The sequence below is a fragment of the Furipterus horrens genome, unplaced genomic scaffold (genome assembly GCF_987537825.1).
Source record: "Furipterus horrens unplaced genomic scaffold, mFurHor1.1.pri manual_scaffold_6, whole genome shotgun sequence".
NCBI lineage: Eukaryota > Metazoa > Chordata > Mammalia > Chiroptera > Furipteridae > Furipterus > Furipterus horrens.
This window is the reverse complement of record NW_028327176.1, coordinates 67454442-67477175: the sequence shown is the minus strand read 5'-3', so window position 1 is coordinate 67477175 and position 22734 is coordinate 67454442. Positions and strand designations below refer to the sequence as shown.

The 22734-nt window shown below is 51.5% G+C and overlaps 1 protein-coding gene and 1 long non-coding RNA gene across 2 annotated transcripts in view; one reads left to right on the top strand and one right to left on the bottom strand.

Moving 5' to 3' along the window:
• The window catches only part of POLR1A (RNA polymerase I subunit A), a 77473-nt gene extending 55925 nt beyond the window's left edge, over positions 1-21548 (top strand). The window contains exons 21-34 of the mRNA XM_090281659.1: positions 901-983; positions 3504-3669; positions 4476-4697; positions 5560-5774; positions 7947-8114; positions 8987-9122; positions 9521-9678; positions 14769-14895; positions 16203-16313; positions 16905-17213; positions 17991-18191; positions 19422-19539; positions 20066-20230; positions 20571-21548. Of these exons, the coding sequence (XP_090137785.1) occupies positions 901-983; positions 3504-3669; positions 4476-4697; positions 5560-5774; positions 7947-8114; positions 8987-9122; positions 9521-9678; positions 14769-14895; positions 16203-16313; positions 16905-17213; positions 17991-18191; positions 19422-19539; positions 20066-20230; positions 20571-20671 (2280 nt within the window). The 3' untranslated portion in view covers positions 20672-21548. The remainder of the gene's footprint in view (positions 1-900; positions 984-3503; positions 3670-4475; positions 4698-5559; positions 5775-7946; positions 8115-8986; positions 9123-9520; positions 9679-14768; positions 14896-16202; positions 16314-16904; positions 17214-17990; positions 18192-19421; positions 19540-20065; positions 20231-20570) is intronic.
• Positions 693-10848, bottom strand: LOC150006380 (uncharacterized). Its single transcript, XR_016511936.1, has 4 exons — positions 10770-10848; positions 9483-9552; positions 4695-4781; positions 693-1120 (listed from the first exon to the last, which is right to left on the bottom strand). It is a non-coding gene; the product is annotated as an uncharacterized LOC150006380 (long non-coding RNA).
• Positions 21549-22734: the final 1186 nt, after the last annotated feature.

Here is a 22734-nt window from a genome sequence, read left to right as displayed (position 1 = left end):
ACTAGCCACAGCACGTGTCTAGGGTGCCCTTGGTCAACAACAGAATACTCCCCTAAGAGGAGGGGTTTCCTCTCAGACTCATCAGAAATGGCTTTTTGAAAGTTAGTGCCTTTGGTTCCCTGGCTTAGTGCATCTCTGTGAGGATGACTTTTATGGCCAGACAACCAAGTCCAGGTTGTGAACAGGACTGACCCTAGAAGACTGTCAGCTGATCTAGGGTTTTTACATTAGTTCTATGTAGATTCTCCAGTGTTCATCCATGGCCTCTGGCAAAGGATGGTGGAGAGCTGACATAAACCAGAATTTTATAAACTGTGGTTGTCATGAGATCGTTGTAATAGGCAGTGACTGGCATTTCTTTATGTAATGAAACAGAACAGGAATGATACAGAGAGCATAAGGGATAGAGTAGTTTCATGAACTTCAAGTTTGAGTTATATATCTTTATGTGCATTTGTGGATATGTGTATGTTTGCTGATTACTGTTGTAAGTGTTTTTCTTACTGTGGGTTGCAATCAAAAAGTTTGGAAAACACTCTGTATCTCTGTGAACACTCTGGAAAGCGGAATTCAGACGTGTGGGCTGAAGTCAACAATGATGCGGCACCAGGGCCTTTTCTGTTTGGAAGATGGGGCTTGAGGCATGATACTGAGGATGGAATGCACAAATGCAGGTCCCTAACAGGACCTGTTGTTTCTCATCCACTTGTCCCTCTGCTCTTGGGCAGATCAGACAACAGTCACCACAGGGGAGGGCAGAAGTTACTGGGGCCTCTGGAGGTGTCACGGGCCCCAGAGGAGATCAGGCAAGGCTGCTGCAAGTGTTGGCCTGAGCTGCTCTTCCGGAAGCGTGCTGTCCTCACTGCCACCTCTGGGACCTGGGTCCCACTTCTCCCGCAGGAGTTCTTCTTTCACTGCATGGCAGGGCGAGAGGGTCTGGTCGACACCGCTGTGAAAACCAGCCGCTCCGGCTACCTCCAAAGGTAAAAAGCACCTTCTCTGCTACCTTTAGATATGCTCAGCATCCCAGTCCGTTCGTGTCGGTCATCTTTCACATTTTCAGTGATTCACTTAGAATTTCTTTGAATGAAAAAGCTTCTTTAAAATGTCCATGGTTATCCTGAGACAAAAAAATAAATAAATAAAAGCAAATATTCTTCCCCTTCTAAAGGATTAATAGCACATGTACTCAGAAGTTTAAAGAGCCTCGGCATTCCGAGGGAAGTTATGGGTACAGGAAGGGTCTCAGCAGTGATGGGGTGGTCCTCCACCCTAGGAGGGCTCAGCAGTCGGGGACAGTGAGAGAGGGTGCCAGGCACAGCGTCCCGCCTGTAAGTCTGCAATTGGAGTTACTGTCTCTAGATGCAGGTGTCACTTTGGGGTTCCCCAGCACAGGAGGAAAGAAAACAAGCAGCCACACTAGCTGGCCTGTTTGAGCAGGTTGGGGGAATGAAGCTTAAATCTGAACAAAGCCTTACTCCAGAATGCCTGGCCAACAGGGTACCAGATGCCTGTGTTCCAGTCTCCCTCCCTTGGGATGCAGCGTGGGTGGCTTTGCCTTGGGCATTTTTTTTGGTAATGTTTTTTCTTGAGCCCAGAGAACTGGTGCTGATAGAAATGGTGGTGGGAAATGGAGGAGACAGCAAAAATAAATCCTATGCCTTGCAGCCTAGTTTTAAGTTACATTCTCAAGGAGCTCAGCTGACTACTGGGCAGGAGGGCAGAGCTCCTTTCTCCCCCTGAAATGTCTGTCTGTCTGCTCTGGCTTTCTCCTTTCTCCTGCTTCTGAGCTCGACTCCCCAAAGCTGCAGCCTCTATTTTGGTCCATTCCCCTTGACTCCCAGAGCTTCAGCCTATCAGTGAGGAGCCCATCTGCAGCACTGGCTGCTTGTAGTGCAGTGGGGTGAGCTCCCCTCTAGGGGGAGTGGATCATATGGCTAGTTCCTCCCATGAGCAGGAGCGACACCCCACCTCCATCCATCCATCCATTTATTTGTTTGTTTATTTTTAAATCCTCATGTGAGGACATTTTTTCATTGCTTTTAAAGAGAGAGGAAGGGAGAGAGGAACAGTGATGTGAGAAACATTGATTGGTTGCCTCCTGTATGTGCGCAGACTGGGGATTGTATGTGCCCTGACGAGGAATCAAACCCACGACCCTTTAGTTATGGGATGACACTCCAACCAACTGAGCTGCACTGGCCAGGGCCTCCTCCATCCTTTAAATTATTCAAGAATACATGTGTAGTGTAGAAAGAGTTAGAAAACAAATGATCAACTAAATCTGGGAGTGGAAGTACCCAAAGCCATTGGAGTGCAGGGTGGGAAGAAGGGGATGTTGGGATCCTGCCTGGAGCGAAAGAACAGACACCTGGAGGACCCATCTGCTGGGGGAGGTTCATGGTGGAGAGGCCATGTGGCTGTGGCGGAGATACAGGCTAGAGGTTGGAAGGCTGCCTCCAGAGGGTGGCAATGGAAAGGAAGAGGCAGATGTGGCGAAGATATGGGGGCAACTGGCTGAAATGCAGGAATAAGAGGCAGGGTGGCATCAGACCCAGCTGGGTTGTCAGGCCTCAGTGGCAGCAGGGTGACAGAAAGCAAGATGCTGCAGAGGGGAGAGGATGTGTGGGTGGCGTGAGGGGGCAGCATCAGGATGTTCAAGTAGACACGTTGCAGTGGACTCTTAGATGAGGCCTGATGCTTGGGAGAGACCTGGAGATGCAGCCTTGAGAGGCCATTGCTATGCAGAGAGCTGGAGCCCCGTTGAGGTGAGTAGAGCCGAGCAGAGGGCTGGTGCCCCACATATCAGCGCTTTCAGCAAAGAGGAAGTGGGTGCTCAGCATCAGCCTTGCCAGGTGGGCAGGTGCCAGGAATAATGTGACTAACGCTGAGCTCTGTCCTTGGAGCTTGGGGGAACAGTGTCTCTCAAGAAGCCTCTTAAAGTGGCAGGAGGAGAAACTAAGGCAGAGGGGCCAGAGATAAGATAAGAGGCCAGCACCAGGGCAGCAGAGGGGGAGTGGGGGAGGGAGGCACCTGACCACTAGGAGAACCAGGGGAAAAGGGCACTGGGTTAGGGATATCACATCAGCATTTAGCCCCTAATGGCTTCTTAGTGTCCCTGACTGACAGCCTCTCTGGTCTGAAGCATTGGAGAAGCATTGGGTGGGTAGACAGCCCCACAGCTTTGCCTGCCTTATGGCTCTAAGGACACTGGTCCCTGGGGAGCTCTGCCATGCAGCAGAGGGAAAGGACAGGCAGTAGTCTCAGCAGTAGAGGCTGGAGATGGGAGCCAGGGTCCAGCAGTGGCAGCCAAGCTCTCAGGCCCATGGCTGCAGCCGCTCACAAGGAGGTACTGTAGCTCAGAGCCCGCAGCCGTGGAGGCAGTCAGCCTAGAGTGTGGCTTGGCTGTGGAATGGCAGCCCCCTTTCCACCTCCCGCTCCTACCCCTGGCCCCGCCCTGGGAGTGGTGAGCTGGGTGGACCCTGAGCCAGGTCTCCATACAGGTGCATCATCAAACATCTGGAGGGTCTTGTCGTCCAGTATGATCTGACAGTCCGCGACAGCGATGGCAGTGTGGTGCAGTTCCTGTATGGGGAGGACGGCCTGGACATCCCCAAGACTCAGTTCTTACAGCCCAAGCAGTTCCCCTTCCTCGCCAGCAACTATGAGGTGGGTGCCAGACACCCGGCAGCCAGTGGTGGTGGGCACTCCGAGCTTTGCCACCCAGTTAGAGTGGCCGTGGAGGATAGAGTTGGAAGAGTTCATAAAGCGCCAGTCAATGCCGTGAAACACTTGCCATTTTCTACCCCGTCTGTGGATTTTGAGGTGGCCAAAAGGGGCATTTGCCATGCATGGGACCCCAACAGGAGCACACTGTGGACACTGTCTGGGTCTCTCCCTCACTGTAACCTGGGGGAGGAGGTGATCCCCCTCCTGCCCATGTCACAGCTGAGGCAGCTGAGGATCAGAGCTTCAGTGACCCGGCTGGGGAGCGGCAGAGCCAGCGTTTGAACCCAGACCCATGACACAAGCTCCTGGTTTTCATGCTTACCTCACTGCCCCAGGAAGGACCATCACTGTTGACCAAGCAGTCACCCCATTTTCCTGGGTGGGAAACTGAAACTGATGTGACCTATCCAGGGTCACGCAGCTGTTGGTCAAATTAAGGTTGGGCTCGGTCCTGTCTCCTTTCCATCCTGGCACCTGTCCCAGAGCGTTGGGCATCGCTTGTCCTTCCTAGAAACTCCCCTGTATCCTGAAGGGGCTCTGCATGTGCCACTCTCTCCCCCAGCCACTCAGCTCCTGGGACCACCAGCTTCCAAGTCTGGTTTGCACAGAGTGAGGGCCCTCTGAAAGATTCATAACAGCTCCACACAGGCCACCTTGGTCCTGTGGAGTTGTGTGACATGGCCCATGGGTCACACCCTCATCTCTTTGGTCTTGTTTGTTTGTGCATGGTTTGTTCGTTTATTTAGGTAATAATGAAATCAAAACATCTTCATGAAGTTTTATCCAGAGCAGATCCCCAAAAAGCGCTCCGCCACTTCAGAGCCATCAAAAAATGGCAGAGCAAGCATCCCAACACCCTGCAGAGAAGAGGTGCCTTCTTGAATTATTCCCAGAAAGTACAGGCAGCTGTGAAAGCTTTGGACCTCCAGGGTGCGAATCAGAATGGCCGCAGCCCCGGGACTCACCAGGTGACTGGAGGGGCAGGGGCTGTTCCTCTGGTGCCCAGTGCGTACATGCCTCAGTCAGGGGTGAGGGGACGAGCGGTCGTCTCCCTAAGTAGAAGGTATAATAATGAAATCTGGCTTCATTCACTGTAAGGAAGCACGTGACACTCAAATAGCAATTTAAGATGGGCACTCTACAAAGGTGTGGGCGGGGTTCGGGTCGGAGGAAGCTGACTGGGACAGTTGACTTTGGCTCCTCACCACCCCAGGCCTGAAGGAGCAGAAAGGGGGCTGTGGGCAGAGGCCACTTGGCAGGAGCCCTAGTAGATGGATGTGGCCTATTCAAAGGCTCCTTAGGGAGGGTGGGAGATGGCAGGGTTCACGTTCCCACCTTCCCCTCTGCTGCTGGGGCCTGGCATTAGCCAACACAGCGGGGAACCAGGAGCCAGGGGGCGCTTTGAAGCAGCTGCTGTGGGACAGCCTTGGGGGATGGGGGCAAACGGATCACCTGGCTCATGACTTTCCTGGTTGGCCTAAGGCAGTCCTGGCTTCACCTCCTATCCTGGCATCGTTATTAATAGTGCCCTGTTTTATTCTGAAAGAATCCTGGTTTGGGCATTAACTTATCTGGTCACCTCCCTGTGCTTGAGTGGGGAGGACGAAGAGCCCATGGAGTCAGAGTCCAACAGTGAGATCTGGGGCAGACTCAGTCCCTCCCTACTTTAAGTGCTGGCCTGGTTTTCTCATTGCAGTCAGGAGTCTGTCTCTTTCCCCAACTCTCACTTGAAGCCAGTGCCTTTGATTTTCCTGATCTTACTGGGTGTCCCAGGAAAAGAAGCCATTCCTGGTGTCCTCCAGGGTGGCTGAGCTGCGCCCTTCCTTTCAGATGCTGAGGATGTGGAGTGAGTTAGATGAGCAGAGCCAAAGGAAGTACCAGAAGAAGGCAGCTCATTGTCCTGACCCCAGTCTGTCTGTCTGGCGCCCAGACATCTACTTTGCATCAGTGTCAGAAACATTTGAAAAAAAGGTGGATGATTATATTTGTGAGTGGGCATCTCAAGCAGAGAAGAGTTTTGAGAAGTCAGAGCTTTCTCTTGACAGGTAATGACATTGATTTGTTGCTTGGTATGTGCAGAGGGAAAACCTACTGGTAGGCCCTTCCCTGCCCACTCCAGAAGAGGAGGGCAGCCTCTTGGATTCGAGACTCCAGCAGGAGGGAGGGAAGTGAAACAGAAGGGCACCTTGCACGACCTGGGGGCCCTCGGACAGGAGGTAAGAGCAAGTAGGCAGGAGTGGACATCTTCATTGGTGCCAAGATGGAGAAGAGAGCTCCAGGGCAGAAGCTTACAGAAATGACCTCTCTTCAGTTTGGTGTGATGGATGTGGCTGATTGGGAGTCAGGGAACCTGATGGCCATTCAGTGGCTGCCAATTCTGTGACTGAGGGCAAATCATTCACTGCCTCATGACATCGTGTCTTAGCCTTTTGTTAGGGGTTGGATCTGATTACTCCAATGATCCTTTGAGCCTTGTGTTTCAAAACCTTAAGAAAGAAGGACCAGGTGTCCTCAGTTTGGACCTGTTCATGCACAAAAAAATAAAACAAGGGAAAAAAAATCCTGTGATCTAGGCAGGTAGGAAGCCAGGCATCAACCAGCACTGAGCCTCAACAGGTTAAAACATCCAAAGTGCCCCCAAAGGAATGCCTACTGGGAGCTGGCCTTGGGGGGCAGTCAGGGGTCCATCTCTTTGCTCACTAAGCCTCACCTGCAGAGCTGGAAGACCCAGATCACCTGCTGTACCCTGGCTGCTCATCCTGCCCCTGATGAAATCTGCCAGGTGCCTGGAGAGGGTGGCACGGTCCAGGGACTGCAGCCAGGAGGTGGGACTCAGGAGGGGCAAGGAGCAAAGACAGATACTGGAAGGGAGGACCTAGGTGGAAGAAACAGGGCTTTCTCTTTACCCCTTACAGTGGTTTCTCCAGCCAGGCCTCAGAGATTTTCAGATAGAATAGGTCATACTGGTTATCACAGCTGTCAGTTGGGCTTTCCCTACAAGAGGAGGTCCTGGACCCCCCACCCCTTCACCTGCTCCCCTGCAGCTCAGGATGCTGCCGTTTACTCTCCTAAAGACCGTGGCGGGCCTCCCTCCAGCTGCACAAGAGCAGTGTGGAGAGGTTAGTCCTGGGACATCACATGGGTTTGCGAGGACAAGACTGGACAGCGATTCTGCCTCAGCAGCTCTGGCAGGGTACCTGGTAGCAAGCAGCAAGCTCTGGGAGCATTTGAAGGTTTTTTTCTGACAGAAATACTGATGTGTTCCTAAACCTCACTGGTTTGAAGTAATTGGGAGAGAAGACACATTCGGTTAGTGGGAAGATTGACTTTTAACCCTTTGAGTGCCAGCGTCGCTGTGAGCAATACTGACAAATTTTCCCAGAAGTGCCAGTGTTGCTCCCAGTGACTCTTTTTGATGGCTATAAATGTAAATAACAATGGAATAATTTATATTTTTGTTTTGTTCTCTTTTTTTTTTACCTCAGGTTATATATTGATATAATTTTTTTCTCATGTTGATCCAAATTTCGAATTACACTTGGCACTCAAAGGATTAAAAAGTACTCGCATAGAAACATTTTGTTGCCTTCTTCTGCATTCACACATTAGTCCATTTAGTCTCCATTTGTTGAGCCCCTTCTTGTTCCATGTATGGGGTACGACAGTATTCCTGTGGCTGTTCTAAAAGGCAGAATGGCTAGCAATTACAAAATTATAAAGCACGCATACCTCCAATATGGCAGCTGTTTGCACTAATTAAGAAAATAAGCACCCCTGCTACCTGCCCCTCACCCCATCCCCATAATTGCTTAGAAAACCTCTTTCTAGGTGATATACCAGGAGGTTTGAGCCCTCTCCAAACTCTCACAACTAGTGGGGCAAAGGAATTAAAGGAAAATGTGAATACTGAGCTCAGACATTCTCACTGCACAGGAGGCTTATAGCTGGTGCAGTATGGATGTGTGACATTCCCGGAGAACACGAGCAGTCTAAGCGTGGGCATCTGGAGCTTTAGTCACCAGCTGGGATCTGTGCGGACATTTCAGGGTCACTAGGAGGAATTTAAGGGTTAGAGGATCATTCGTTAGGAAGAATCAGCCCAGAAAGGGGAGAAGGAATAGTTCTGTGCACCCTGGTTTTGGGTGGTACAGATATCTCCTAACAGACAGGTGGGTGGTGTCTGCTCCTAACCTCTGCCATTCCTGCCTCATTTCCAGTTTGAGGACCCTGCTGCAGCTGAAGTGGCAGCGCTCACTGTGTGACCCAGGTGAGGCAGTGGGCCTGCTGGCTGCACAGAGCATCGGGGAGCCCTCCACACAAATGACCCTGAACACCTTCCACTTTGCCGGCAGAGGCGAGATGAACGTCACCCTGGGCATTCCAAGGTGGGCTGCCAGGGTGCATGTTGTAGGGCCTGTCCCAGCTCACTTTGGGGAAGGACTCATATAATTAGAGTGTGTGTGCATGACTAAAAGATTGGGTCTCATCAGAGAGGAGATCAGGATTAGATTTCCAGAAACCCGCTTTTCTGTGCAGTTTCTGTAGCTGGCCTCTTAGAATCTCCATTTATCGCTCTGCCAACTCCTGTATCAGAGTTACGTGGGATGCTTGTAAAACTTCATACTCCTGGGATCAGGACTCAGGAAGATGTTGCTCACAGGCCTCATGCAGGGCCACCTGGTTGCCCAACTCTGGGGCACCATCCACCCAGAATGTGGCCCACAGTGGCCCTGGCCCTTCAGGTCAATGTATGCATCCTGCAGGGTCATGGCTGGTAGGCGAGAGGAAAGAATGGGGTCAGACCCACTTGTGTTTGATACCCGGCCATGCCATTTTCTCAGACAGGTTTCTTAGACAGATTCCTCCACCTCAGGACCCTCATCTGTGGAGGGCCCACCTCACTGTGCAGTCAGGCTGAGCTCAAGGGCAAGGCCCGCAGCATGGTGCCTGCACCCAGTGGGAATGCTGCAGACACAAATTACCTTTCATTCATTCAATAAGGTTTTAGTAAGCACGTGCTGTGTGCAAGGTACAGGTGATAAGAAACAAGAACAAGACACAGTCCTGTCCTTGGAGGAAATTGATAGGAGAATCCCTTGCTGTCACACACGGGGCCAGAGCTGGGACTCTGATTAAGATATTTCCCTGAAAGGTCCCAAGGTCTCTCTCAGATCCCCAAAACTCTGACAAGAAAGGCCTCACACAGATATTGAATCTGGGTACCTCTTTATGATCAGATGCCCTTGTTCTATGACAGGTTGAGGGAGATTCTCATGGTGGCCAGCACCAACATCAAGACACCCATGATGAGTGTGCCCGTGCTCAACACCAAAAAAGCGCTGAAGAGAGTGAAAAGCCTGAAGAGACAGCTCACCAGGGTGTGCTTAGGAGAGGTAATTGTCTCTTGGACCCACTGCAGGCTGGGCAAGGCATTTTCCTGTGTCTTCCCATCCGTGAAGAACAGCTTTACTGATGGTTCAGACCCCCACCAATGAGAGGGAAGCATTCTCTGCCAGATGCTGAACAGGGATGGCTCGGGAAGCTGTAAAAGTACTCATTAGTTATGCAACGTTCTCATGTGCCTGAAAATACAGACTTCCTGGGTTAGCTACTCAGCCCTGCTAGGGCCCACAGCCCACCCCCTGCAGCCTTGGGCCATTCTCTGGGGGTGACCTGTAGGCTGTGGGAGTTTCTCCCAGCCTTTCCCCCGAAGCCCTCAGGTTTTCCATAACCAACTTCTAATGCCTTGGTACCTGGGCAAGTTGGGTTCTCCCTGTGTATCGCATCCTAGGTGTTGCAGGAAATTGATGTCCAGGAGTCCTTCTGGATGGGAGAAAAACAGAACAAGTTCCGGGTGTACCAGCTGCGATTTCAGTTCCTGCCCCATGCATATTACCAGCAGGAGAAGTGCCTGAGACCTGAGGACATTCTGCATTTCATGGAAACAAGGTCAGGACTCAGGCCACTTCCTTGTTGGACCCTGTCGTGGATCTTGAGCCCTGCTGGCTGCAGGATTCTCGGAGATTAGGGCTCACTTGCCCAAATTATCCCCTCATGGGAAGCATTTAGGCAAACAGCAGGCCCTGAAGGCTAATCTGGAGACCACACCCCTGCTCTGGCTGGTGGATGTGACTGCATTGACCACACACCACTTCCTAAACCCTGTTCTGTCTGGCTGATGAGTCTCGTGTTCTCGGTTTTGTAGGCTTTAAGACATGGAAGTATGTGTACCTTCAAGAGAAATGAGCCCTGTCCCAGTGGCGTTGCTGTGGTGTCAGACCAGCACTCGGTGTAAATTTTTGATATGATGTGACTCCAGGCAGCATGATGTACTTCCTGATACATTTATATTTTGTTAATGAGCAGTACACCTGTGCCCCGCTGCTCTTAAATGGCAGTTCTACAACAGGGGTTACTACCACTTCTTAGAAATGCTAGTTGCTTTCTCGTAGGGAGAGTGAACATCCTTTTTCTCTCATGTTCAAGTCACTGTTGGACATTTGAAAAGCACAAGCCACAATGCTGAGTACACAGGAATGGGAGGGTGGGGCCTGCCAGAAGGAGCCAGTGAAGCACTTTGAATGGCTAGCTGACCCCAGATGTGGAGTGCAAACTCAAATGGCTGCAGGACCCCGCAGGTAGCAGAGGCCAGTGCAGCAGGTTGGAAACCCTGGGCAGAGAAGTGTGCGTAACCTGCCTCCAGGGACTGGGAACACAGCCAGATCTTCTGAGTCAAACAGAAGAAAAAGACAGCCCCCTCCCCCAATCTTTTTTTTCTGTCTTTGGTGGTTTGGTTACTTGCTTCTGCTTTTATAAATAAGAAGTCTCCTAATTTTTAAACATCAGCAACTAATTTATATCTTTTTAAAAGCCTGGTAAGGCCCAAATAGATCCCATCACTTGGCAGGAGTTGGCCACAGACCACTGACCACTGCTTCTAACCTAGACCACCCATCAGGTCTTCTCCAGGCTGCTCAGAAATAGAGAACCAATGGCAGTGCAGAGGCAGAAAGTTCACTGCATTCCGTTGTTCCACAGACCTTTACGGAGTGACGCCCATTCGAGTCAGGTCACAAGGCAGCATGGCCAGGAAAGAGTAGCTGTCCTGCGATGGGCTCTCTCTCCTCTCACCTGAAGATGTGAGCTGGCTTCAGTCTGGCCCTCTAAATAGGTGGCATTTAGGACAGTGGGTGTTGTGGGAGGTGAGCTTGGATGTGAACTCAGCCTTTTAGATGGTTGTCCCCGTCCCCATTCACATGAGCCCTGGGTGAAGTTGCTGGCTGGGCATGGCGACACCTGCACTGCTGTCTGGGTAAAGGTTTGTTCTGTCAGCGAGCCCTGTGCTGTCATGGCGCTGGGCCATGCATGTCACAGGGGACCCATCTGTGCACCAGCCTGCCAGCTCATTAATTAAAAGGGAGGAACATTCTTCCCAAGGGCCCCCGCATGTTTGTGCTGGCCAGGCAGCCCTTTTCTGAGAAGTGGGAATTAGGATCACATGGCCTCTTGAGAATTATCAGGAGAGGTGAAGTTGAATGATCTGCCCCATTTCTAGTCATTTAAGGCTGGCTGAGCAGGTGGCTCTGCAGGAGGCATGCACGGGCTGTGCCTCAAATTCTCTTTACTTGCTTGATCTCGGGGAGTTGGAAATCCATCACTCTAAAAATTTCTTCTTCTTGAGGGACAGCCCTGGCTCCTTCCCAGCAATGAAATACTTTTTCAACTCCTACTTTGTATTTTGCTTGTGCACTTGAAAAGCTGTGATAAACAAAGCCAGGTACAGTAGCTCTTGGTGGAGCTACTCTGTGACTTCAGCAGAATGGGCTAAAGATGAAAGAAGGAGCTGCATGTGGACCGGGGTGTGGTTTGGACGACCTTTGTCCAGCCTGGGCAGTGAAGCAGCTCATTAAGGCCTCTTAGAGACCACAGGAAGTATGAGTGTGCTTGTGAAAGAGCAGCCTTGCTTATAAGAAACTTTCTCCTTCCTTCCTCTCTCCCCTTCCCCTCTCCCACCTCTCTCCCACCCCCTTTACTCTTCTTCTCTTCCCTCCCTTTCTTCCCTTCTTCTCTCCCAGCTGTGGGATCATGACATTTTAATTTAGATATAATTGATATACAATATTATATGAGTTGCAGGTGTACAATGTAGTGACTCGTCATTGTGTGCATTGTGAAATGGTCACCACAATAAGTCTGTTACTACCTGTCACCTTACAAAGTTAATACAGTATTTTTGGCTGTATTCCTCAGACTGTACATTACATCCCCACAACTTACTTATTTTAAAGCTGGAAGTTTGTATTCTTAATCCTCTTTACCCATTTCACCCCACCCCGCTCCTCTGGGAACAGCCATCTGTTCTATGAGTCTGGGGTGGTTTTTGTTTGTTTGTTTTTTAAGATTCCACTTATAAGTGAGAGCATACAGTATTTGTCTTTCTGTTTTATTTCACTTAGCACGATACCCTCTAGGACCATGCACGTTATCACAGATGGCAAGATTTCCTTCTTTTTTATCTGTCTTTTTGGATTAGTGTTTTGGATATTTCAGATAAGGTACCCAGTAGTGGAATCTTTGCATCATAAGGCAGATCCATTTTCTAATTTTTGAGGAACTTCCATACTGTCTTCCACAGTGGCTGCACCAACTTACATTCCCATGTGTGCACGAGGGCTCATGAGACTGTTGATACAGTTAGGAAACCAAAACAAAACAAAAAATTCAGTGACACTTTCCCAGAGGGAGACGTGTAAGCATTTAAGGCCCCCTAAATATTTGTACTGTCTCCTGTCACTTTGAATGCTTGTGTAGGTTATCTGGAAGATGGTCTGGATGGGGTGAAGTGGAAAGAGTCCTGGGCCTCTGGTCCCCAGCCATGAAATGACCAAGTTGGCTGTCTGTAGTTACCACTTCTCTGAGTCTGACTTTGAAAACAGCAGGTGGTGGAGCTATAGCCAGGCACTTTCGGAAACAGCCAAAGGTCATGTTCTCTGTTTATAATTATTCATGTGGAATGGGCGCTTTCTCTGCAGCCTACCCTTCCTGTTCCCTTTCAGTTGCCACATTCTGACAATAGCTAAACCTTCCCAGAGCAGTCACTGTGGGCCTTCAGTTCCCTTGCTCTTGGCCAAATCACATAAAGGCAAACTGCACCTCCAGGAGAACTTGAACACACTGGTAATATGTCTGCCACTTACTGGTCAGGTATTTAGTCTTCTTTTTCACCTTCTCTTGTGTTCTGCATCTGTCCTGTTTACCAAAAGGGAGGCAGGTAAGGTAGGAAGGATTCCCAGCTGGGGAGATTAGGGAAGGTATCTTGGGAGAATTACATCTGCACTTAGACCCAGCCTTTCAGTGGGGTGGGGTGGGAGTGAAGGGAATGCAGCTCCAGTGTTAGTTAAGGGGTGGGAAAATTACTGGCAGAGCAAATGGCTTGAGCATGTGCCCAGAGCACGCACAGAGGTGTGTGCGAGCAGATGTGTAATGGGGGTTGAGGACAGTTGTCTGGGCTTGAACTGCCAGGGGAAGAGCCTCAGATGAACGACAGTGCCACCAAGTCACCACCTGCTGAGTCAGAGCAGCAGACTCCCAGCAGAGGGAGGAAACAGGGCAGCCCCTGTGTGCAGGCCTAGTGCTTCCACTCCCCGTTGCCCCTTTTCACCTCCTCCACTCTGCGCAGTGACTGGGTCTCGCTGTGCTGATGCAACCAAAGCCCTCCTCTCTAGTCTCCGATGAAACAGGATCTTGAATCAGAGCCTGTCCATTCAGAAACATCTCTTCCGTCCCCACCTGCCAGTTGGATTGTGTCTTGCTAAAGCCAAGCTTGCCCACCCCCGAATCTGACCCTCTCCTCTCTGTTCCCAGTGCCTTGTGACCAAGCTCTACCCCAGAGTGGTGGGTAAAGAGCCTTTTTTCTGCCAAGGGCAGAAAACCCAACAAAACCATGTAAATGTTTAAACATTTTTTAAAATAATGAGGAGGGAAATTAGCAGTTTTTTGTTTATAATGAGCAAAATAGTAAACATTTGACCTGCCTGTTGATCAAATTAAGACTCCAAGCTCCTGTCTTTCATCCTTGCTTTGCCCCAGGGCACATGATAGGCACATTAGAGACTCAGAGAATACAGGATGGCTGCCGGGATTCTGGAGGCACCGGATGTTTCCCATAATTAAAAGCAGTCCGTTTCAGTATGCTGTCCTAGGCTGATGAGGTAGACTGGCAAGAGACTATATAACCGAAGAAGCAGCGGGGCGAGGGGTGGGATGAAGCCCTAAGGGAGCATAAAAGCCTATCTCAGGAGTAAGGGCCGGTCAGGAATGGCCCCCTAGGCTGTGCTTGAATTGGTTCTTTTAAATTGGTTTGGTTCTAACCTGATGACAAGATTTATTGCCACAAAGTAAGCTATCACCGCCTTTGAAATTCTGATGAGCTTTTCCACATCTTAGTTCTTAACACTTCTACCCAGGAGACAGGAGCTGTCAGGCCCGAGCACTGCCACTTCCCAGAACTGCACGGGCGGGTGGGCATGCGGAAGGTCCTCATGCTGGCTGGACTCCGCTCTCCTACTGTAGATTCTGCTGTTCGCTAAACGACAGCGCCAGCCACCACAGCCACTGTCGTTTACTGAGCAGCCATTCTGCCAGGCCTGGTGACAGGTATAGAACATAGTGTAATTTCCTGATCCTTAAAATAAAATTGCATAAAACATAGTAATGCACACATTTTACAGACGAGGGAGTTAAAGCCCAGGAGACTGTCCTGCGCAAAGCCACACTCCCCTACGAGTGGCAGGGCCCTGTCCAGGCCGGGCCTGTCAGGCTGGGGAGCGGTGTTCTCTCTGATGTGCTGGATACCAGCGGGAAACAGCAAGAGGGGGAAAACGAGCTGGTAGAAGAGGCCGGGTCTCTTGTATAACGTAAATCCCCAGTGTCAGCCTATGTGGGTGTGAGATCCTTAGGCAGAACATCTGACCCCTGCAGCAAGGGAGAGTGAAGATGCTATTACTGAATGGACCTGTATGGCTTTCTGCTTGCTTTAGATTCTTTAAAATTCTGATGGAATCCATCAGGAGGAAGAATAACAAAGCATCCACTTTCAGAAGTGTGAACACTCGAAGAGCTACCCAGCGGGATTTAGACAGCACTGGGGAGTCGGGGAAGAATCGGGTGAGTGAATCCCCCAGGGGCCTTTGGGGACAGGCACAGGGAGGGTCCTAGGGCTGAAAGTATGTGGGGTGGCAGCTCACTTAGTCTTCCCTTCTGGGCGGGTCGATGGCTGTTCTCCGCGCTCCTCGTCCCCTTACTGGTGTTGACCCATCTCTCCACGGACCTTAGCATTTATCTGCTGTTCTGAGAGCTGAAAAGCAGCAACAACTTCTCAGGTGTGGTGGGCAATGCAGGGGAGGCAGCATGGTTTGGTTGGCCCTGGGCAGGGCCCCAGGTTGTTTTTCTGTCTGCTCTTGAGGACTCCCCCTTAAGTGACTTTTTTATACTGAGGATAGACACAAAGTAATGGCACCTGCTGAGCTTTTGGAAGTTCTTTTCTGTTTCATTTTTCCCTGCCTTTGGCTTAGCTAGGCCCAATGAACTCAGGCCCATGGGGTTCTGGCAGGGACCAGAGAGGCATTTTGAAGCAGGGAAGTTGGACTTTGGTGACAAAAATGGCAAAAGCCATTGGAGGCATAATAGTCCAAGAATGATAATACTTCATCTGCCAGGGGACCTGCAGCAATGTGGGGACAGGGCCTTACATGTCATCTGAGCTGGTGGTTTGTGAAGCTGTGCAGCAGTATGCTGTGCTGATATGGTGAGCTGGCCTTAGTGGGAGGTAGCATCGAAGACAGGCACTGTCCCTGCCTGCTCTGTGATCTCAGCTGTGTCACCTCCTCATCCCTAAAATGAGGGACTGGCCTAGACCACAGAGAATTCTGGGTCTCCTGCCTTGGACAAGTACCAGTTGGCTAACTCAAGCACAAATGGGCATGGACTATCTGAAAGGCTGCTCAGTCCTTATTATTAAGTCACTCAGAAGGAGACTAAGAAACTTAAGAGCCAAGGTCAGAAAGAGAAAGGTATAAATATTTGATTATTAAAATACTCAGTATTCCACAAAGACTGTCTTTGTCTCCACCTACAACAAAAATATTTAGAACAATATTCTGCACTATCTTCTTTCAATGACTTGGAAAGTCTTGGCATTTAAAAAAATGTTTTTTAATTGCAAGATTTTGCAGTTGGTACATACAAAGATGAAGCCTGAAGAGGAGGCATGGAATCAGGGCTAACCCAAAGTAGATACTGAATGGTCACTTTGGGTTGGGTGGGTGGGTAAAGGGTGGGTCGGTGGAAGGAAGGGTTCGAGTCTGGATGGGTGAGTGGATAGAAGAGTAGGTGGATGGGTTGGTGGCTGGCTGGCTGGATTCGGCAGGCATTAGTTATTAGTGCTGATCTTTTTCATCCTTGTCCTCACACAGGGAGAACAGGAAGGTGATGAGGAAGAGGAGGAGCACATTGTAGACGCTGAAGCTGAGGAGGGAGATGCTGATGCCTCTGATGTCAAACGCAAGGAGAAGCAAGAGGAGGAGGTGAGGGGACTCTGACCAGGGTGTAGGGGCTGTGCTCATCTTCCCTCTTCTCCATCATACCCGAGGGATCATCCCGACACATAAGGCTACTCCTTTGTATCTGCTGGAACCCATCAGGACCTTGAAGCAAAACCATCCTGCCCAGCACACCTCTCAGCTGAGATGCTGTTCTGGGGTTGGCATCGGGCAGGGTGCCATCTCTGGGCCGTCCTTTGGGTCTGGCTGTTCTTGGATTTGAACCAATTTCAAAGACCCAGGAGACGAAGTCTTTTTACAGTGAAAATATACCTCCCTCCCCTCATCCACATGAGTCCTCTACTGTCATGATGGCTGCAAGGACAAAGGGCAGGTTAGAGGGCCTGAGGGAATTCACAGGAAAGAGAGCTTGAGGTGAGGGTGAGGAGGGGACATGGGGATTGGGGGGGCTGGCATTTCCAAGGGGAGGGTCAACATGGGAAGGAGGAAGGTGGCCCAGGCCACATGGAGCAGGTGGGGCACAGAAGGGCCAGGCAGATAAGGCCTTGGCAAGCCCAGTCCAGATAGATGGTGGGGCCCCAGTGACACAGCCTGTGCTCTACCACCCCCTTCCAGGTCGACTATGATAGCGAGGAAGAGGAGGAGAAGGAGAGGGAGGAGAACGACGATGAAGATGTGCCAGAGGAGGGGAATGTTCATGGGGAAGGCGCTCACAGGGCCCAGGAACAGGATGAAGAAGAGATGAGCTCAGGTCCTGAGGAAAACTCGGCCCCTGCTCCACCTTCGAGAGAGTCCTGGAAGCCCGCCTGTAGCCAGGAGCCCGAGGAAGCCGAGGTCATGGAGCGCCGGGCGCAGGCTGTCCGCGAATCCCACCCGTTCATAGAGGACTACCAGTATGACACCCAGGAGAGCCTGTGGTGCCAGGTCAGTGGGGTCAGGGCCACGGCTGGCGGTGGGGTGGGTGGGGCAGCGAGGAGAGTTGGGTGCTCTCTTTAATCCCAGATTCATTAAATTCAGAACATGGTGGCAGCAGCGGACCCTCTGACCCAAATCATGGCCTCACAGATGTAACTTTCTCTTCTCTGATTTTTCAAGAAGAGTGTGTGTGGGGTCTGATCTGCCAGCCCCTATAGGTACTTTCAAACATGTCGCCTCAGTCAGTCCTCAGCACAACAAAGTGTTAGCATCTATGAAGCTGTTGCAGAGGCCAGCAGGAGTACTTCATTTCTTACACCTGTAGACGCTGCTCTCCGCTTGGGCACAGCATCGTTCTCTCACACTCTGGTGATTTAAGTACCTAGACATCTACACAGAGGGGCTCTTTTGTGCTCTGATCCAGCTCAGTGGTTCCCAAAGCAGTGTAGATAAGAATCATTGACCAGGATTACAGACAAAACCATGTGTATCATGCTTGGTGCTAATTGAAAGGATATCAGCGGCGATGTTGAGTGACGTGATTTTCACTGTTCTCACTGACACCTGTGAAGATATTGCTGTGGCGTTTTCACCCGTCTGGGTGACTGAAGATGGCTGCTGTGTGTAGTTGGTTAAGCCACCCAGGGTGCATGGGTGCAGGGCCACCTGTCCCCTAAAAGAGCTTTGGAGGAGTGAGTGCCCCGAGGAACCCAGTTGGTGTGGCCTCTGCCCCCTTTGTGGGGCTTGGGGGGGCCATCTTTCTCGGCTCAGCTCTTTCTCTTGCAGGTGACAGTGAAACTCCCGCTAATGAAGATTAACTTCGACATGAGCTCCCTGGTAATGTCCTTGGCCCACAGTGCTGTCATCTATTCGACCAAGGGCATCACGAGGTGCCTCCTGAATGAAACCACCAACAACAAGAACGAGAAGGAGCTCATCTTAAACACAGAAGGAATCAACCTTCCAGAGCTGTTCAAGTACGCTGAGGTGCGCTTCCTGTCCTGGCTGTCTGCTGGTCCCGGACAGGCCCTCCTGCCCTCTCAGCCCCAGGCCACTGGGAGGCGGGGCTCCAGCTGCTTCACCCTGGCCCCTTCTGAGCCACGGGTGCTCTAGCCCAGTGTCTCCAAACCGAGTTTGCATGACGTGGCCCACCTGTTGGGGTGTGTGTTACACGGGAGCCTAGTGAAGGCTTGCAGTACAGAAACCTGCTTAACTTGAACCCTGAGTTTCCCAAACTAAGTCGAGTACAAATGCTTTTCCTTGACATTGAAACCTTCCCGAAGTAGAGTTGTAAGAAGTAGTTGTAGTTTGCTAAGTTGCTGGCCTGGGAGCTGCTCACTTTATCTGGGAAAGGAGGCCCTTGGCACAGAGGTGGCCCAGGCCCAGCCCCCATACCTGGCACTAGCAGCGGCCCGCACGCTCCTGCCCTTCCATCTGTGCTCTCTCCTGGCTCCTGCCACTTCCCAGAGTCCCCCACAGTCTTCAGAGATTCTCTGTTTCCAGAGAATACCGAGGAGCTGGGACCCCTCTAACCCACTGTCCTCTGGTCCGCACCAGGCCACAAAGCTCTCCCACCTCGCACACTTCTCCCCGACAACCGCTGCCTACGAAGGCCCCTTCTGCCACAGAGCCTTTCACCAAACTCTTCCCCAGAGGACAGAGCGAGAAGCCTGCAGCTTCTGAGAGGCAGCCACTGGCAGGGCAAGCTCCAGGTCCTCCTCGTGGAGTTTGTTTAAACAAGGCCAGACAAGCCCCCAGGGTCTCTGAGGCCTTTGGCGGTGGGGGACATACCTGCCAGCACACAGAGTCACCTTGGGGCCCCCAGGATGGCTGAACTGGACCCTAATGGAGCCCAGATCACACCCGTGGAGCTGACCTGTCCCTGCTCCACATGCCCTGGACAGGTGTTTGTATCTCTGCTGGGAACTTCCCTTACCTTTCAGGGGATGCCTTGATCGTAGGAAACAGGTATTTCTGTTAAATAAACAAAACAAAAATACCTTTGACTCTAAAGGAGGTACCAAGTCATCGCTCAGCTCTGGTAATGAGGAGACAGACCTTGGGGCCTGGCCAGCGTCCTGTCAGCAGCTCTGGGCCATGTTGCCACCACTTTGTCCTCAGTGTGCCAGACAAAGAGACAGCGCAGCTTAGGGGGGCATGCCTGTGGGGGAAGCAGAAGGCCAGGCCCTGCAAATCAGTCCCTCCTTCCTCCCCCAGGTCCTGGATTTGCACCGCCTCTATTCCAACGACATCCACGCCATGGCCAGCACGTACGGCATTGAGGCCGCGCTGCGGGTGATCGAGAAGGAGATCAAGGACGTGTTTGCCATGTATGGTAGGAGATGCTGCGGACAGCCTTCGGGAGGCTCCTGGGTGTCGTCCAGCGACGTCAGGGAACTGAAATCGGGGTGCAGTGAGCACATAGTCTGTAGGAGACCCTGAGAATAACCATGGGGAAGGAGTGACTTGTGCTTCTGTCTCATGTGATGAGTCCCATCACTGAGAGCCACCACTTGTCTCTCATCCGCCATCCTCTGAGGAAGCTCCTGTCTGATAGCTTGGCCCATCCAGCCCTCAGAGTTTCAGGTCCTGAAGTGCAAACATGCCATTAGGTTTTCATGCTCCCCCACCTTGTGAATGTTTCGTGGGCTGCTGGGTGGCGGGGAGCACAGAAGATAGTTTAGTGACCAGGGATAGGGGGATGACCAGGGCCGAGGTTAGGCAGGGACCAGGTGATGGAGCTGGAGCAGGGCCCTGGGGCCTGACACGTGAGCCTGTGTGCTGAATTATGTCAGTTGGCTCTGCCCCAAGGTCCCCTTGTCACTGCTTACTCCTTCCTGATGTTGATGCTCATGTGACAGGCATTACAGTTGATCCTCGCCATCTCTCCCTGGTCGCCGACTATATGTGCTTTGAGGGTGTTTACAAGCCACTGAACCGCTTTGGGATCCAGTCAAACTCATCCCCTCTGCAGCAGATGACATTTGAAACCAGCTTCCAGTTCCTGAAGCAGGCCACCGTGATGGGTCAGTGCATGGGCAGGTGTCCTTGGCACCTCCTGAACCTGCTCTGGGCCTTGTTCCTTGGGCACCTTCCCACACGCCTTCCATGCGCATGAGGTCTCGCTCGAGAAGACAGCGGGGCATGGGTGGGCAGCAGACAGGAAAGCCTCTGTGTTTTGAAGGAAAGGGAAGGGGGCCTTCCCCTCTCAAACACAGGAGCAATGCTGCCTCATGTATGCCAAAGCCCCGGAGACTGGGCTGCTCTGTGTGGCCTCCATGGTGCCCTATCCACCCCGCCCCACCCCCTCAGAGCACCCACAACTTCTCCCTCAACCACCTGACAAGTGCTCTGTGTCTCTCACAGGATCCCACGACGAGCTGAGGTCCCCTTCAGCCTGCCTCGTGGTTGGGAAGGTTGTCAGGGGCGGGACAGGCCTGTTTGAGCTCAAGCAGCCCCTGAGATAACAGCCACCGTCTGCCTGGCCTGCCCTGGCCCGCCCTTCACATGAGAGGACCAGGAGACCGGAATCCCAATGCTTCAAAGCGACGACGCGGGGCACAGCAGTGATGTTGGGGTTGCAAAAAGCAGGTGTCCTTTGGGCTGGACCAGCTTCCCCAGGAAAGTGGTTGATCATCCTTGCTCCTCCTCATCTCAGGATATAAACAAGATTCACCAAGTCCCCCAAGTTCCTCAGAGGTGGCAGGGCCTTGCCTTGTGCTGCAGGAGACTTCAGAGGTGAAATCCCTGGCCCTTCAAGGGTAGAAGGAGAGCCAGAGACTCTCAAGCAAGAACAAGGAGCCCGAAGCCTGCTCCTCCTGGCTGCAACAGCTCCAAGGGACAGAGTTCCCAAAAACTCTCCAGCCGAGGCTTTTTTCCCTGGGCCAACCACGGTGTGACACAGCCCTCTGCCCACCCAGCTTCTGTGCCCTGGCCCTGCTGACTTGATGGCCACATGTCCTTCCAGACCAGATTAGCCCTGAGCCTGAGGTTGGGCTCGCCAGGGCCCCAGCTGCTCACCCCCACACATAAAACTGCGGTCACCATCCAGGCTGCGCTGTTTGGATGAAATGCTTGACTCTCTCTGGCTCTGCCGAGTCCAGCGTTGAGGCCCATGGCCCTGTGTGCAGACCCTGCTTCGTCTGGCTCCCTTGATCTCTGGAACCAGAGCAGGGGGCCATGGCCTGAACTGAAAAGTCAGAGGACTTCTACAAAGGCTTTATAAAACCAGAGGCTGTGTCTATTTTTGTCTAATGTTATTCCAGCTCAGGCTGAGTAATAAACATAACTGGAACTAGCTGTTGGGAGGAAAAAGAAATTTAAAGCTTGGGGTTTTTTATTCTTTCCTTGTTTGTGGTTTCTGCATTTGTGCTTTGAGAGCTCAGGACTGGATTTCTCAGCACAGCCACATCTTGGGTCCGCTTCCTGTTCTTGGCAGAGGATCTGGGGGGAGAGCTCAGCCCTGGCAGCCTTCCCCTTTGACCCCAGCCTGCCCCTGCAGCATCCGCCATCCAGAGCCAGCTTCTGGCCCTTAGGCCAGGAGAGCGGAAGCCAGCGGGAAGGAGCTGTGTGTGTGTAGGGTGGGAAGGAAGGCCTTGATTGGGGAGAGTGACCAGACTGCTTCCTCTAGACCAGTGATTTTCAACCAGAACGGATGTGCTGCAAGTATTTTTAAAACATGCGATACTTGACTATTTAGTCACGGGGACTGACCGCTTTTCCCTTAACTTGATAAGTTAAAAAATGACCAAAGCCAACACAATCCTGTCTGGTGTCAACGAATCAAAATTATACTTTTTTTTTTTTTTTTTTTTTTTGTCAGATCAGCAAAAAAATGTTTTTTGGTGTGCCACAGAATTTTAGTAATTAGTTTATGTGTGTCATGGGATGAAAAAGGCTGAAAATCACTGCTGTCATAGACACACGACAACCCAGCCTGGGCCTCCTGCGTCCACACTGGGGAAAACCCGGCAGAAACAGCTCACCAGGGCTGGGGTGCAGAGGAATACAAACAGCTTCCAAGGGCACAGAAAGAGTCCCTATGGACCCTGCACCACAGGTTAAGCTGTGCATCTTGGTGCTAAGGGGCCACTGCACTACTGGATTAGTACTCATACCAGAATTGTGGGAGCCAGTCCTCGGACGTCACTTGGTGCACAAATGTACATGGTTGCGTGGCCCTGAGGCTGGGCATAAGCACAACAGTTGGTCAGCCTTACCTAGTGCTGAGGGCGCAAAAGTGAAGGAGCAAGCCCTGAATACAGACAGGCCTTCCTGTACACTGAGGCCAGGTCCCAGGCCTGTGTCTAGAGTGAGGTGATAGCCACTGTCCTTCCTGCCCAATCCATCCATGTATTTTCTGTTTATGTGAGCTTCTCTCCAGAATACACCTTATTCCCAGTTTGTAAGCAGACATTCCAGAACTTTTACTCGGTGAGCCGTGAATCTCACCTCACTCCCCTAAGGGATGACACTCTCTTCAGTTCAGAAGGCTCTGCAGGTGGCCTCCCTTGCTATTTAAGGTGGCATC